Raw genomic sequence first — 16,988 nt, 5'->3', positions numbered from 1 at the left:
CAAACATGTGTAATGCACCTCAAATTTCTAACAATGTTATTCTTGGGAATTATTGCAAACTTTTTAAAGTTTCTCAAAAGGATGTAAAAAAGCCTAAAATCAAAATGTCAAATTTAAAACTGAAATTGAATAAATATAACAATGTAATTGTTAAAAGTAATAACAAAATATGTTAAGGATACACACGACGCACATTTCTGCAGCTAAGGGATCTATCTGAACAGAAATCATAGCAAATTACTGCAGTAGTGCAAATCAGGTTTATGAATTCCATAGCAAAAAATGCAACATAATGTCTGAATGTGTTAAAAAAAAAAAGTGTGAAATTTTGGCAAAGACTAGTGTTATAATGGCTGCATAAAAAGTGTCAAAATCCCCCTAAAAAAAAAAAAATCCCCCTAGTGTGTAAATCTCTAAAAATATATAGTGCAGTTTAGAAAGTTTGGTTCATTGTGACAACGGTTTGATGCCCAATAGAGCAAAACTTGAAAATGTCTTGGTAAATTTTGAGCAACTAGAAAACAATATATGAAAAGCATAGGCATGTGAGATATTACCAAAATCAATCTTGTCCTTAAGGTACACAAACTGTCATAAAGGAATTAAGGTGCAAAACGGTATGAGCACAAGTGTGATAAGTAAAAATCACAGTAAACAGTAACATGGATTTTAAAACATTTTCTGTATGCCCTATCGTCTGCTACAAGTGTGTTACATGTGTATAGTAATTTAAATAATAGGACATTTCTTGTACAACCCAGTACCTTTTGAGTTGCACGCCGCCCAGAAGCAGGGAGCAATTTCATTGTTTTCTGCGACGTTACTCCTACCTGGTAAATGGATGGGTGTTAAGTACATTGTTAAAATGTCACATAGTGATAGTTATTTAGGATATAGTTACAAAGTCAAATAGTCACAAACATAAAAACTAAATGTGATCTGAAATTCCCTCATATAATGAAAATCTGCAGCTTATAGATAGTCTTGGTAATTCTGTGTGCACATCCCATTATGCAGATGTTTATGGAACATGTAGTTAGTACTGATCAGTAGTTTCGTTACTGAAATTACATGAATGAAATTACTCTGTAAGGGAATAAGTGCCTCTACTAGCTTGCTCAAAGCTCTAGTCAGGTTCCATCATACACTGCTGCGTACGTATGTGCTTTTTTTTTTTTTTTTATTTTATTTATTTATTTATTTTTATTCTTTATTTTTGTTGTGCAGATATAGACAGTTAACATTTTCTTTCCGTGCCACAACAGCATTAGAAAGGTGAGCATAAACATTTGGTTTGAAATGGCATACGGATTAACAGCACATTATTTTTGTTAATATTAGGCTAAGTCCAGAAGAGTTGTGTCGCTAAGAGTGTTACAGGATTAAACTAGATAAGAAAACTACAGCTGTAGTAGTAAGTATGGTGGATACGTAGGGTACAGTCCTGCCGGCCATGTGGCTTGGTTAACTAAAAAGTAAACTATGAAGCCCAGAGGAGAATGTAGAGGGTTAGGGCTGGGTAGAGACTGTGCCCTGTGTGTTGAGTTACCTGAGGGGCCTAATGCTAGGTGTCCTCCGACCCAGTTCCTGGCTTCGTGTCTGAGTAGCAAGTCGAGAGTCAGGTCGTGCAGGTCGGTGTGATTGGGTGACTAAGTGCGTCTCCGCTGTGAGTGGGGGGGGCCTAGGTAGGCTATAGCTCTAGATGAGGTTCTTGTCTAAGCGAGTTCGCCTGCGCGGTTTTGGATGACTCTGACTGTGTCAGCATAAGTCGTCCCATTAGTGCGGGTGAAGCGCCCGTCAGAGGGAAAAACATAAGAACATATAACAATCGCTAGTTACAAAACCATAAGTGATCTGGCCAAATAAGTAATATAGACTGCAAAGCAGCTCCGAACATAACATGAGTAACCGAGAAAATTATTAGCGGAAGATAAGCAGGAGAGTGTCCCGGTCATGGTGAAGTCCCATCAGGGAGCCTCAGGGGGCTTCATGTGGTTGCCGCCATAGACGGTTCTGCCGTGGGACTTCGTGGGATGAACGGTGTGACCCTACTCGGGTCCCAGGCATGTGTGGGTCTGGTGTTGGGTTGCGGTTGCGACTGTGACAGGTAGTCCTGTGAGAGTCCCAAGTCCTGCAAAAGAGCGGTTGCATCGCTCAGGCTCTGGATAGAGTAAGCAGTCTCCCCGTGTGTTAGCTGGAGCATGCGAGGTGAACGCCAGCGGTATCCGATGTTGTGTTGGCGGAGCAATAAGGTAAGGGGTCTGAGTGACCGTCTCCAGGCCATGGTGCTGCCCGACAAGTCACTGTAAAATTCTAGCGCCATATTTTCAAACCTGTAGTTTGGCTTGCCCCTGAGTGCCCTCAGTATCGCCGTCTTGTCAGCTCCATTGCGGAATTGAATGATCAGGTCACTCGTGGCGGTTGCAGGGGCCTTGGCCGGCTTAGGGATTCGGAAGAGACTGTCCAGTGGAGTGGCTTTGGCCTGTTTTGGCGGCAGTAAGTCTCCTATCATCCTCCTGATCAGGTGCGGCAACTCCGTTTCAGGGACCGCGTCGGGTACCCCCCTGATTTTCAGATTATTTCTTCGGCGCAGGTCTTCTTGGGCCGCAAAGCGGCGTTCGTGGGCCTGATTCTGTTTTTGGAGGTCCCGCACTATCCCCTCCAGCGCCTGTATCCGCTGGGAGTCTCTTTGGGCGTTTGCTTCCATGTTCCCCATGCGGTCTGTTAGGCCCTGTAGGCCCCCTTTGATCGTGGCTATGTCTGCCTGTAGGGTGGTCTGTAAATCCGCTAGGAGCCCCTTCAGTGCCGATATGGTGACCGGAGACGTGTCCGGATCTGTTCGTTTTGGCCTGGGTTTCGTCGGTGTGGGTAAGAAGGTCTCGTCCTCCTCTGAGGCTGGGTCCTCTGAGAAATCGGAACAGCCGCCAGATAACGTGGCCATCTTGGGCCCAGTCACGCCCTGCGCCTGGCGCCATAGTTCGCCAATATTCATTCCCAGATTGGGACGATCTGGTTTGGCTTTTTTAGTTTTACGCCCCATGCTGGTTTAGTATGCGGGTGTGCTGTCCTGGCTCTCGATATCGCCGGTTATTGCCCGTGAAAAAGGCTGTTTTTAGCCGTTTTGTGTCCGGAGCTGCAGAGGCTTGCGTCCGTCCGCTTTGGCAGTTAGGCTCCGCCATGTGCTTTTTTTTATGAGAGATTCTGCAAAGGTCAGTTGCTGTTCATGTCTCCAAGCACTCAATGAGTTCAAACCATAGGCAGATCTATTCGGTAAAAAAAGTGACAGAGCAGCAACATTTCGACTATTACGAGGTTTTATTACGCTATTAGCTTGAGTACCTGGAGACTCTTTCCTGTTTGCCTTACTGTTGTGGGATTTGCTGGTCCTGCTTCAGTGCAACGGTGTTGACTGGAAGTGAGTGCAGTTCCTCCCTTGATTTTGATAACACAGTTGGTGCTTATATAGCATGCACACTATACTGGTTGCCAGAGTTAATCTTTATACTATTGCTGTTACATTATACAGTTATGGGTATGTTCATGTCAAACTCTCACAGAGTGAATGAGAGATATTTGAGCATGGCAGTAAAAAGGTTAACAATATGGAGATCCACAATGTTGATGGATACGTCTTGACATTATTATTATTATTATTTTTTATTTTTTTTTAGAAATAAAGACTTATTTAATGACAAAATATAAACCATCCAAGAATAAAAAAACAAAAAACAAACACCCAGCCCCTCCCTCCAGACCGCAACACGTCTTAATCACATACTTACTAACTGCTGCCAACCTACTTATCCCTATAAACTGATAAAGCACAACAGCACCGTCCATTAGGAAATGGATCAGAAAGGAAAATACTCTTAGAAAAATTTAAGAATTCCAGGCCATTTTAACTCACAAATACCCCTTATTTCTCTCTAACTGGGAAGTCAGGCAAAATGTTATATAACGAAAGCAGAGTATTCTCTCCCCCTCTAGGATATACTAGTGCAGTTTGAGCTGCATCATGAATAACTCTGCTTCTAACCGACCTTAACCGGTATATACCTCTCAGAAATTTGTGTTCTAATTAAGTAGTACTCGAGTGTTGTCTAAAAGCTATCAATGTGCAATATTGTATGGGTGCTGCATTATCCTGTAATAGAATAATTTCCCACCTCCCCTCCCAACTACTCGGGTTTCCCACAATCGACAGTAAGGGACTCCACAAGAGGTTCCTAGGACGTACTGGGTTCATAGCTGTTGTACTCACTGACCTGTTAAATGGTTAAAATACTCTGATATTGAATTTTATGTACCATATAAATGGCAGACCTAGCTATTTAAGCCCCTCCCCTCCACTATACAATCCATTGATTGGTGGACAGAAAAACAATGCTCACGACAAATGACATACTAGGCATTTGGTCTAAACCCCGTGGCGGTCCGACTTGCAGTGGAAATGCTCACCTGAATAGGCTGGACCATTCTAACCCTTCCGAACAGTATCACTTATGCCTCGTTTCCACTGAGCGGATCGGTTCGGGTCGGTACAGTTTGGAAGGTTTAGAATGGACCAGCCCATTCTGGTGAGCGTTTCCACTGCAAGTCAGACCTTCAGGGCCATGCGGGGTTTAGAAAAAATGCTCTTCCTGTCCACCAATCAATGGATTGTACAGTAGCTCCGCCCTAACCGAACCGTTCCATTTTCTATGGCCCTACATCTGAAGCAGGACCCTGAATGGATCGGTACGGTTCGCTTATATGGACCACTTTCATAAGGGAAACACCCAAAATAGCGAACTGTACCGTACCGAACCGATCCGCTCAGTGGAAACGAGGCATAAAGTGGAAACAGATAAAACTGTTTTATTATTGACAAGATTACTGTATCACCTGATCTCACAATAACTGTACTAATTACCAACTTTGTAACTACATGCATGGTATTGTAACTGCCTGAGAATATACAATAAAAACATATAAAATCCCCCCCCCCCCCCCCCCCCCAAAAAAAAAACCATGATTGTGCTATCTTTATTCTATACATGCTTCCATGAATAAACAAGGTATTTAAAGTGTGCATTTTTATATGTGGCAGATTAAAACTAATTTAATGCAGCTTAACAGTAAGGAGGAAATTGCCTCTGTATACCAACTATCCTTCTCCTTGACAACAGGACATGGATTAGTTAGCGCTGTACCTGGAGGTAATCCATGCGGTTTAATTGTAGATCCATGTTGCAGAGAATCTGCTGATCTTCTGGTCAGAACGAAAATTAGGCACTTCTTTTTTAGTTCATTTCTTTTTGTTAAATATTTTTTAATCTGCAGCTAAAGCAATAAGAATTAGTTTAAAAAAAATACAATGGATAAAAAAAATAAATTGCATTTCAACATGGTTTTAAAATACAGAGCAATACAATGAAAAAAAAAGAAACTTTATAAAAATATGACATTTCTACGCTAACAGTATCCAAGCACCGGATTAGGCAATAATCAGTACCTCCAAATCAACTGGGATATTTAATCAATCTAATTCTGAATCTCACGGTGAGTTATCGGCCACTCCAACATTTTGCTTAAAAATCAATAAATTACAACTTGTATTCCTTTGACTTTTAATCCTTCCCGTAGGAGAATATGGTCAATCTGTGTGCGCTGTGAGAGACTGGCCACTTTCTCCATACAGTAATAGTGTTTATACAGAAAGCGGCTATTGGCCAATTAACCCAATGGCTCACTTCTGGCACTAAACCTGTTCCAATTCCCACAATGTGCTGCGCGTCTAATACAAGGATTACTACAGCGAGCGATTACACAGCCTGGCACAATGTAAACAGGCGGCAGCGCGATACGGAGACCCGGTTACTACAGCCCTAGATATTTACCAGCCGGTGACGTCAGCGCTCCGGTGTCCGCCTGGCATACCCGCGAGAACGCGCACACTGGAACCGGGAACGCGCCGACCGAAACCGTGCCTAGCAACCGCCACCAGGGCAACCGGCGCGTCGTGGGAGGGGATCCGAGGCGCGCTGACGTCACTTATCACGTGACCAAGTAGCTGGGCGTTCTGAACATAGACATGTTATATGCCTATGGTTCTGAAGGCTGGTCACGTGAGGAGCATAAACAAACATAAGCAAGCTGTCAATGAATGCCACGGGCAGGGATGGCTCCTGGTGAGCAGACCCTGTGTGTGCCTCGCTGCAGGGTTTATTCACTAAACAGTGAATTGAAAGACCTATTACTAAACAAATCTGGTTAAAGTAGCCAAGATGTGATAGTGGAAGATATGGCCCACTTTGGCCTACAGTTTCTGACATGAAAGGTTCCTATAGAGACCATGAATATACACTAGTTTATTGTACAGATAGAGTGAGTGGAAAATGTTGGTTTATTAACCCACCTTAGACCCAGTGTCACTATACCAGCTGCTTCATGGGTGCAGGACTCCCAACAGTCATGATTTCAGGGTCCTGTCCCACAGTCCTGAATGTGTTCCCTGGGATCTCGTTTATGGGGATACCAGGAAATGTCCCCAGAAAACGTAATGCCTGCACATCTAAGATTCAGGACCACGAGGAGACCACTAAAACAGTGCTCCTTGTATGGTCTGTCCTTAGTGCTTGATTGGCAGGCAGCATGGCATGCATTTAAGCCAGGCACACCATTGTTTTTGGACCTGTCACCTATCTGTTCCCACTTCTTACAACCTCCGATCCAGTACCAACACTTTACTTAGTCTACCTCAATATAAAAAGAAAGCAGCCCGATCCTCCTACAGAGCACCGCATTTGTGGAACGACCTCCCGCACAAATTAAAATCTTCCCTAAGCTTAAAGTCCTTTAAGAGATCCCTCTCTACATACCTCAAAACAGAATGTACCTGTCATGGTTGATTATAAATTTCCTACCTGTTCTATGTTACATTTTGTATATATTGTATATTAACATTGTATTTGTATTTTATTGTACACTAACTGTAACAATGCAATGATTTGTGGACCCAGGACATACTTGAAAATGAGAGAAATCTCAATGTATCTTTCCTGGTAAAATATTTTATAAATAAATAAATAAATAAATCTGGGAGTGTCACCCTCTTTGGGCAACATTACTGACTATTCTGTGTTCTCCTTCTCTTTGACTCTGCTTGTTAATTCGCTGTCCTGTTTTCTGGCTCCCTTGACCTCGGCTTGTCCCTGACTATTCTCTGTCCTTTCCTACGTGATGTGAAAAAAAAAAAGCATTTTAAACCATTGTAGCATAAGGCTGCAAAATAAGAAATGTAAAATAATGTCTATATCTGAGGCATACTTAAATTGTGTTGTTTTTATTATTATTATTATTATTATTATTATTATTATTGCAATTTATATAGCGCCAACAGATTTCGTAGCGCTTTACAATATTATGAGAAGGGATTTTTAAAGTCATGTTCATAGTTCTGTTAATAATGGCTAGCCTATTGGCTATTTATACTTAACCCCAGTATGTTTAAATGTGGAAGTCGATGGAATGTAGATTTTGGATCAAAATCAGGGAGTCAATCAGATTTCCATATTGGCCTCGGTTGAAACATTAGTACTTACATTGGTCATTACCATAAAGCTGGGCATATTCCTATACCTTACGCAGTGCTAACATTTATTAGAAACATGTCCAACTGACGTGCTGTGAAGAATCATCACATGACTTTATGAGGGTCATATTGAAGCCATCTACAAAAAAATACCCAGACACCCGAATTTACTATTAAAAAAGCCAATAATTGTTTTGTCCTTATATAAGCTTATTATATCTGAGCTTGAAAGGTGTTCATGAGTCTGCTTGGTACCTATGGCAATAAAGTACTCTCGAAATAGTTTTTAATTCCCAACCTTGATAAACATTCATGCTAGACATTAAATGAATGCAAACTAGCAGTCACTTGCATTATCCTAACGTGGATAGCACACACCATTTGGATGTTTTTGCTTTTGAAAATGCATAAAGATCTACAATGGGATCCAACATGTGTACTGTTCTACATTTCCTCCACTCGTCTGTCTCTTTAACATTTCTTTCACTTTTTTATCTGCTCCCACTTGTATCTGCTTACCCCTTCTGTCCCCCATTTGTATATCTCTCCTCTTCTGACTTAACTTTTGTCTCCCCACAACTCTCCTCAATTTGTCTCCCACCCCATCTTTTTGTCATTTTTGTCCTTATTCATCTCTACCCATTTGTGTTTTTACCTCTGTTTTTGCCTCTTATCCTTTGTGACCCCAACTACTTATGCCTCTGACCCTGACGACTAGTGTCTTTTTTTTTTCCTTACTTTTGGTTCCTCATCCTTAATGCCTAACCCTTATGTGACTTTCTCCACACCACACCACTCACCATTTGCAAGCTTTTCACACCCTCCCTCCCATGTGTTTTTTTCAATTTCCACCCCCTTGTTTGACTCTTCATCTCCTACCCCCTTGTTGCATGCCATAACCCTAACTAACTGGATTGTAGAGTGCCCACGCATAACTGTGACACACTATGCATGTTCCTCTGCCCAGGCTCTCAGTGGAGTTCTGCTAGAAACAACAGTTGTATGCCGTGAAATAAATACTTGCCTGCATTTTAGAATGTATATAAAGCTCTTTCAGGAAGGTGGAGTAATTTCAAATAGAAGGAGCAACTAATGTAGAAAGATTGTGTGGAGTCAATGTAAAGATAAAGTAGAGCTTTATAAGGAAGGGGCAATAATAACATATGCATTGTAATGTGAAAAGTAATCAGTCAAGTTTAGCAGGAGAGGATAAACAAAAATAGGCACTTTATGTTGCCGAAAATGGGCATTTCACATTCTATTACTTGAATTCTTCAGAAAATAAGGCACTTAGGCTAAATTAAATACATTTGTGATCACTACAATTGAACAATCCTGTGCATTTGCTGACCTTTTAAAGCATGCCATTTTTGAGATTGTAGTTTCTTTTTAAGATATATCCACATGGGTAACTGTTGGGATATTTCATTTATATAAACAAGTCTGAATAAAACCTAATGAAAATTTGAAAATTGTAGAAAAGGCTAGAATATTTTTACGAATGTTAGTATTATGAAATTCTGATGCAATGTGAACTGACCTCACCAATCAATGACGAGTGTGAGTGGGTGGACTAAAGTACAATGACTTTTCAGCCATCACATGATGGTCAGATATAGAAAGTACTGTTTAACTGAAAATAGTGTTTTGTAAACATAGAAATCATTGTGACGATCTAGTATTCTATCTTCTGAAGAAGACTGGAGCAAGCCCAAGTTATGTATTTATTTCTGTGGGCCTTCAGATCACAGCTAATAAACAGTTAAACTAAAGTATTGCCCCAAGTATGCTTCTCTAGAAGGGCAACATTAATTAATCTGTCATTAAGACTTATCAAGAGCTGATGAATATTACTTCAAATAAAATCAATTTTTTTAAATATTAAGAAATGGATTTTATACTTTGAATCAGATAAAGCATATTGAGGATATAATCCTCAATAAATTGCCTTGAAAATATAGTCAGCAAAAATGCTTTTTTTGACTATATGACCACTAGCAACACTAACAGCCAGTGGGCAAATATTTAAAAAACAAAAACTGGGGGATGAGGGGGTTCAGTGTCGCCCAACATTAGTATAAGGAAGGTTTAAAACCTCCCCCCATGCCACCATTCTTCATGCTGCAACTGGGGGCATGTCTGCTAAACACTGGGTGCTCGAGGTAATAACAGACTAACGACTGGGCAGCTATGACACATATATAACACAGTACAACCATACAACAAAGCCACGTGAAACGTTGTCATAAAGTAAACATGATTTTGTTCACATCTGAGGTCAAGTTCAAACATCCCATAGAACAAGGAAAGTAAACAGTTTCCAAATGTGGCTCGCCAGGAATAGATAAAGACAATATCATGGACATAATCCACCTTCGGCAGTAGCAGAGTAGACTCATGGGAACATCAATATTTTGGTGAAGTACGACGCCACCAAGTTCACATGAAGAGTCCTATATAGGTGGGTGTCAGGTTAATTATGTGAAGATACTTAATTAAGGTTTCTAATCTATCTGTACTGAGGCTGTACTTACCATTATCTGATGTCTGGAGGATAAATTAACTTATTTGTGTTTTGCAAAGGTTAAAATTGCAATTTCATTCTTTTTTTTTTTTTTTTTTAAATCTGACAAAAAAATGCAAATATGGCACCCAGTAATGAGAGGTGTTAACCAGCACAATATATGCTTTAGCAAAATACACAGTGAACTAGGTGTACAACCTAAACAAGAAAACTTGCATTGATTCCACATTTCTACCATAACCTAAGGCCCTCTCCTCACTCATAGCCCCTCCTTAAGGACACCTCCCTGGAATGCAGATAGCTTTTTCTCTTGGTGCAGGTCAAAGTTTTATGCAAGCATGTGATGGAAAAATGTCTGAAACAAGATGGAGTCAACATTTAACCAAAAGTTCCTCAGTTCGTAGTTTGTAGCACAGCATATAAAGAACAACTGTTTAGACTCTTAGCCTTAGTCTTGGAAAATCAAATTAAAGGGACTCTCCAGTGCCAGGAAAACAAACCATTTTCCCCTCTTCTTCTTACTCCCCCTCCTCTTCTTCTTACTCCCCCTCCACCCCTCTTCCTCTTATTCCCCCTCTTTTCTTCTTACTCCCCCTCTTTTCTTCTTACTCCCCCCTCTTCTTCTTACTTCCCCCCTCCCCTTGTTTTCTTCTTACTCCCATCCTCCCCTTGTTTTCTTCTTAAACCCCTCCCCCCTCTTCTTCTTACCCCCCACCTTCCCTCAGTTCTTCTTACTCCCCCCCCTCCCCTCCCTGTGTTCTTCTCCTAACCTCACCTCCCCTTCCCTGTAGCGTGGCTGAACTCCTCTCCGGTCTGCGGTACAAGAATTTCTGTTTCCTGTACCTGGCCAGACTGACAGGAAGTGCTGACTGAGTGTGCACTTCCTATCAGTCCGGCCGGATCGCGGACCGGAGAGGAGCTCGGCCACGCTACATCGAAGGGGAGGTGAGAGTGCTCAGGCAGCTGCAGCATTTAAAGGGCCGGAGATGGGGGCTGCCTAGTTCGCCTTATAGGAAGCGCCGGCCCTGGCTGGCTCTGCCCCTGATCTGCCTCCTTGACAGTCTCAGCCAATCCTATAGGGAAGCATTGTGATTGGATCAGGCTACCACTTCTGATGATGTCAGCAGACTGCTTGTTATTCTGAGTCAGACAGGGCAGAGTTAGCAGCTTCAGGCTTGAATACAGTAAGATTTTTACTATATTTATGGAGGCATGGGCCCAGGGGGGCTAGATGGTGGTTTTAACACTATAGGGTCAGGAATACATGTTTGTGTTCCTGACCCTATAGTGATCCTTTAAGCCCTGAGACACCCTTGGAGTGTCTCACTGGTGTACAGGCTACGTGGAAGGATATATACATATATATATGTGTGTGTGTGTATTTTTTGTTGTTTTGCGTTTTCAGTCTGGAAGTATACTGCATACGCAGGCCTAGGTTTTTATTTTATGCTCAACATGCCAATATTTTTGTAGTCCCAGCCAGAAATTAATACTCTTATCCCTAAAGCTCCAGCAAACAGCACAGATGTAATAGTTGCCTACCTGGGTACACGCTTTAGAGATAGGGGTCTTACCTATCTTTCTCCCTGAGAGGATGACCGCAGTCCACTGGATAAATGAGGCCAAGCCAGCACTAAGCCTCTTTCCCCAAAGACCCAGTAAGTAGCATTTACATAAGGTGACTACCTGGGCAGGGGCAGCTTAGGCAGTCTTAGGTTTCAATGTCCAAGTGACCAACAGGAGGGGAGCGCACAGTGCTCTTCTACTGCCAGTCAATTCATTTAGCATGACCAAGCTCCACCAGCACCACCGGCCTACAGGCTCTGGAGCATGCTGCAGGCTGTATGAAGGAGGCGGGGATATAAATCACATCATATCCCTGTATTCCTCACAGTGCGGCTGGCATGCCAGTGCCTTAGTGATGAGGCGAGTTGCAAGATTATTTTTGGTGTGTTTTGAGAGGGATGGCAAACTCAGGGACTGTCCCAAGTGGCAAAAGTATGTCCAACCAAGGCCTGTTTTAAACCTTCCCTTCAGGATGTCATTTGTTGAAATCCCTTTTGCTGCTGAAATACAGGCATGCAGGAGTTCATCTGTCTTCATGATTGTTTAGTTTGGTTTCCCACCAAAGGTAAGTACGTTAGTAGTTTAGATTAAAGATTACTATAAATACCTTGATTTCTGTGCTATCACTCCCTTCCAGTTGCTTACAATGGGCTTCCTTCTAACAAATAGGTTACTTTTAATAGGTTTTTGTTAATCATTTAGGTAAGTGCATAGTTGATGCATTTTACAAAATAGTGCTGATAATGGATATCCTGGCTCCATAAAGTCTGCCTGAATACCACAGTTCTAAAGACAGAGAAGAGGCCAATACCCTCGGTAAGAGAAATCTTCCTGAGTGACTTGCTTATCTAAATCAGCATATGAGACCATGTTAGCTTTTCTGTATGAGTTGGTGTGAAGACACAGCCTTAGTATATATGACTGATATTATCTCTGTATATGAGTTGATATGAAGCACAGGATCAGTGTATGTCCATTATATGCTCTATGTACGAGTTACTGTGAGGACTCCGCCTAAGTACATGTATCCACTCAGTGGCGGAACTAATGTAGAGTGGGTTTTTGTGCTTGTAAGTTATGTTGGCTTTTAAATGCAGGTGTGTTTTTTTTATCTGTAGTGTTGGTGTTTGCCTAGAACATTTGGACATTTCCACTTAGGGGTGTACTCACTTTTGTTGCCAACAGTTTAGACATTAATGGCTGTGTGTTGAGTTATTTTGAGGGGCCAGCAAATTTACACTGTTATACAGGCATTGTAGCAGAGTGTAATTTCTTCAGTGTTGTCACATGAAAAATTATAATAAAATATTTACAAAAAGGTGATATGTGTGTATTCACTTTGTGAGATACTGTATATCTACAATATGCTCTATGTATAAGTTGGTGTGAAGACAAAGCTACAGTAGATGTGAATAAAAGTCAAATTAGAGACTAAAATTAAATCCTTAACGGGTGTAACATGTACTTCTCTCAGCTTTGATTATATTTCATGAAATTTCTCTTCTATGAAATTTCCCTAATTTCCCTTTGGAATGCCTTTGTACAATCGAGAGAAACACTCACTCTATATAAATACTTGATTGAACAGGATGGGTACTAAAACACTTTCTCGAGCAAGTGACGAACTGACAAAATCTATATACATAATCTTAACATACACATATGGGGATAATTCCCAATAAAACTCTGTTCCTAAACTTAAAACTTGATTTGATAATCTCAATTAATTACTTTAATAATCCCATATAATTCAATACTCTTGGATTAACACCCAAAACTATATATAAAATATTAAAAACATGAACCATCTAATTCAGAATTACTCAAAAAATATTAATATCTTACTATAGAATCCTAACTTATGGTCTTTGAGATGCTTACTTATGAGGACATAACCTTTTTATGCAAGAACCTGGAAAGTCCTGAAGGTGCAGTGCTGTCTAATGCCGCTGGTTCTGTACTAACCCTTACATCATTTGGGGTGATGCACAGAGCATTGTGGTGAACATCCAGCAAACAAAAAAAGAACTAAGAACTATGTGGAAGCTGACATTGTCTTGTTGTCAGCCATATGGCTACCCTTAGCTATTTTATGGAACAAAATGTATGGTGTCCAAACTGATTTCTTTATACTCCTTGAAAGACTTATTCTATTTTTCTGAACTATGCTGAACTACACTTCCTCCCAGCATCCTCCAGGGAGGCAGCGCGGGAGGAGGCAGCCGCAGCATGAGGGGAAAGGAGCCTGAAGAGCTCCAGACCCCTCACTCCCACCAACAGCAGGACTCCAAGCCACCCTCCTGTCACATAAGGTAAGCCGACAGGAGGGTGGCTGGAGATATTGAAAAATAAATCACTTGTGTGTGTGTATGAGTTTGAGCGTGTGTGAGTATGAGTGTGTGTGTGTAAGTATTAGTGTGTGTGTGTGTGTATGAGTTTGAGTGTGTGTGAGTATTAGTGTGTGTGTGTGTATATATGTGTGTGTATGAGTTTAAATGTGTGTGTGAGTATTGGTGTGTGTGTGTGTATGTGTGTGTATGAGTTTGAGTGTGTGTGAGTATTAGTGTGCGTATGTGTGTGTGTGAGTATTAGTGTGTGTGTATGAGTTTGAGTGTGTGTGAGTATTAGTGTGTGTGTGTATGTGTGTGTATGAGTTTGAGTGTGTGTGAGTATTAGTGTGCGTGTGTATGTGTGTGTATGAGTTTGAGTGTGTGTGAGTATTAGTGTGCGTATGTGTGTGTGTGAGTATTAGTGTGTGTGTATGAGTTTGAGTGTGTGTGAGTATTAGTGTGTGTGTGTATGTGTGTGTATGAGTTTGAGTGTGTGTGAGTATTAGTGTGCGTATGTGTGTGTATGAGTTTGAGTGTGTGTGAGTATTAGTGTGTGTGTATGTGTGTGAGTATTAGTGTATGTATGAGTTTTAGTGTGTGTGAGTATGAGTGTGTGTATGTGTATGAGTGCGTGTGTATGTCGAAGGTTTGAGTTTTATTTTGCCAATAAAGGTGCGCATTAGATTTGAGTAAATATTGTGACCAACTGACCCTATCAAAGGCCTTCTATGTGTCTAAAGAGAGCAATAACATAGGAATTTGTTTCTCTGTTGTTATCTAATTTAAGTCCATGACTTTCATAGTATTACCATTTGCCTTATGGCCTTTAACAAATACTATTTGATCTTTAACAATCAGACAAGGAATTATCTGCTTAAGTCATTCCACTCATATAGCTGAATCCATTTTTGTATGGACATTTATCAAAGAAACTGGTCTAAAATTTGTACCTTTAGTATTATCATTACCCTGCTTCGGAACAGGGAGAATCACAGGCTGTAGTCTCTTTAGGAAAACTCTTGTTATCTTGAATTTCGTTAATCACATTTGTAAGATAAGGAACCAGAACAATTGCCATTTTATAATAAAATACCATCCGGTCCTGGGGATTTATTTAATTTGAATTACTTAATTACATTTCCAACTTCAAAATCCTCTAATGGAGTTTCCATATCTTCTATCTGTTGATCTGTTAAACCCTTTACATTGAATATTGCTGAATAATTTCTTATCATTTCTATGTTATTGTTCTGTTCTAGAATAAAGAGAGAAAATATACAACTATCTGAAGGAGGCACCAATTTCTTTGGAACTTACACACACCTTATTTATTTTCATTAACAATTCTAAATATTATTGAATTCAAATTCAGTTTTTTTATGCTGATTTGATATTATACCCACGCTTCAATAATACTAGAACACCGAGCAAATTATTATAAGTAAAAACATTTTGCAATTTGCTGTATAGTGTCTCTGGTCTTGCAACACATTTCCAGTCTCCTCCTCCTTGTAAATACAGTTCATTGCCATTAGCAATGCAATACCCAGCACTTCTTAAAATATTGTCTAAATTTATTACATTTTTAGAAAAATAGAATCTTTGCACATGTGCAATATTGCACCTGAATCAATATAATTTCTGATAACTGTATCTCCCTTTTCTTGAACAATCAAAGCATTTTAACTGTGTTCTCTACTGCTGCGTATAGTTTTTATTTTTTATTTTTTTTTATTAAAGGATCACTATAGTGTCAGGAAAACAAACTCATTTTCCTGACACTATATACTCTGTAGGGCCCCCCCCCCCCCCCCCCAGGCGCTTGGCACTTCCCCCGCCAACGTCAGCTCCCGAGTGGAGCGGAATGCACATGCACGGCAAGAGCCGCGCGTGCATTCAAACAATCCATAGAAAAACATTTCTCAATGCTTTCCTATGGACGTTCTGCACGCTGGATGCGATTTTCGCAACTAGTGTCGCAGAAGAGCCTCTAGCGGCTGTCAGGAAGACAGCCACTAGAGGCTGGATTAACACTAGAGGCTGGGTTAAAATCTGGGGGACCTGGCACCCAGAAAACTTCATTGAGCTGAAGTGTTCTGGGTGACTATAGTGTCCCTTTAATGCTTTAATGGTAAAAACACACAATTGGGTCAGCACTTAGTAACAGAGAAAAAGAGACAACAAGGCTGCAACACTAAGAAGGGGATCCCTCTCAACCCTTCAAAATAATACAGGAAAAAGACAGAAGGGCTGTGCCACATAAAATTAAACAAATAGTACTGTGAGTCTCGTTCCAGCAGTGCAAATGGTCACATATAGAAGTTTCTCTTTATCAAGAAGTAGATGCAACTGTGGTTTCTAAGCTCTTTATGCTTGGGGGATTTGGAAGACCTTAGTGTCTTTAATCTAACAAAGGGATCTTTTAATATTCCCTTTGTTAATAACTTATCTAGCTACTTATCATTGTGCCTTTTATAATCTCTCTTTTATAATCATCGTCTATTAAGCATTTTAAAGTATTTTAAACATTTATAATATGACAGTAAGGATATTCCCCTCTAAATATGGCCACTACGCTCTCTCTCTATATATGCTCATTTATTTATTATTGCCCTATATTATTCTATTTTATCCTCATTAAGGAGCACAAATATGGCTGCTTAGCACTCCTTGCCCTTTTTCTTTTGGCTTCTTATGCTTTTCACTAACGACCGCACTAGCAGTTTTTGGATGTCTTGCATCCAGTTTTCTAAGTCCTGTTTAGTAGCAAGGGCAGTATCGTCTTGGTCCGCTTTGGCTGGAAGGTTCAGCTATGGTGTGTGTGTGCAAGTGAGTGGGCTGGAGATTGAGGTGGTGATGGGGGCTATAATAATAAAAAGATGTATAATACAAAATATCTATTGTAACACTCCAGCCCTTATCCATAGGTGAGGGTTCCAATATTAATAAGTGCGGGACCTAATTTACAACCAAAACCCCTACCTATTGGCCACGG

General features: G+C 40.7%; 1 protein-coding gene across 2 annotated transcripts in view; it reads right to left on the bottom strand.

Moving 5' to 3' along the window:
* BBS7 (Bardet-Biedl syndrome 7) overlaps window positions 1-6,003 on the bottom strand; it is a 29,570-nt gene extending 23,567 nt beyond the window's left edge. Inside the window, exons 1-3 of one of the 2 annotated variants that reach the window (XM_063458244.1) lie at window positions 5,880-6,003; window positions 5,193-5,322; window positions 765-830 (exon numbers count right to left, since the gene is read on the bottom strand). In XM_063458244.1, the coding sequence (XP_063314314.1) occupies window positions 765-830; window positions 5,193-5,228 (102 nt within the window). In that variant the 5' untranslated portion in view covers window positions 5,229-5,322; window positions 5,880-6,003. The remainder of the gene's footprint in view (window positions 1-764; window positions 831-5,192; window positions 5,323-5,879) is intronic. The other variant, XM_063458245.1, reaches the window with a different exon arrangement.
* Window positions 6,004-16,988: the final 10,985 nt, after the last annotated feature.

Source organism: Pelobates fuscus, chromosome 6 (assembly GCF_036172605.1).
Source record: "Pelobates fuscus isolate aPelFus1 chromosome 6, aPelFus1.pri, whole genome shotgun sequence".
In the NCBI taxonomy this organism is placed as follows: domain Eukaryota; kingdom Metazoa; phylum Chordata; class Amphibia; order Anura; family Pelobatidae; genus Pelobates; species Pelobates fuscus.
Note: the sequence above shows the minus strand (reverse complement) of the source record. Positions and strands in the feature narration are given on the sequence as shown.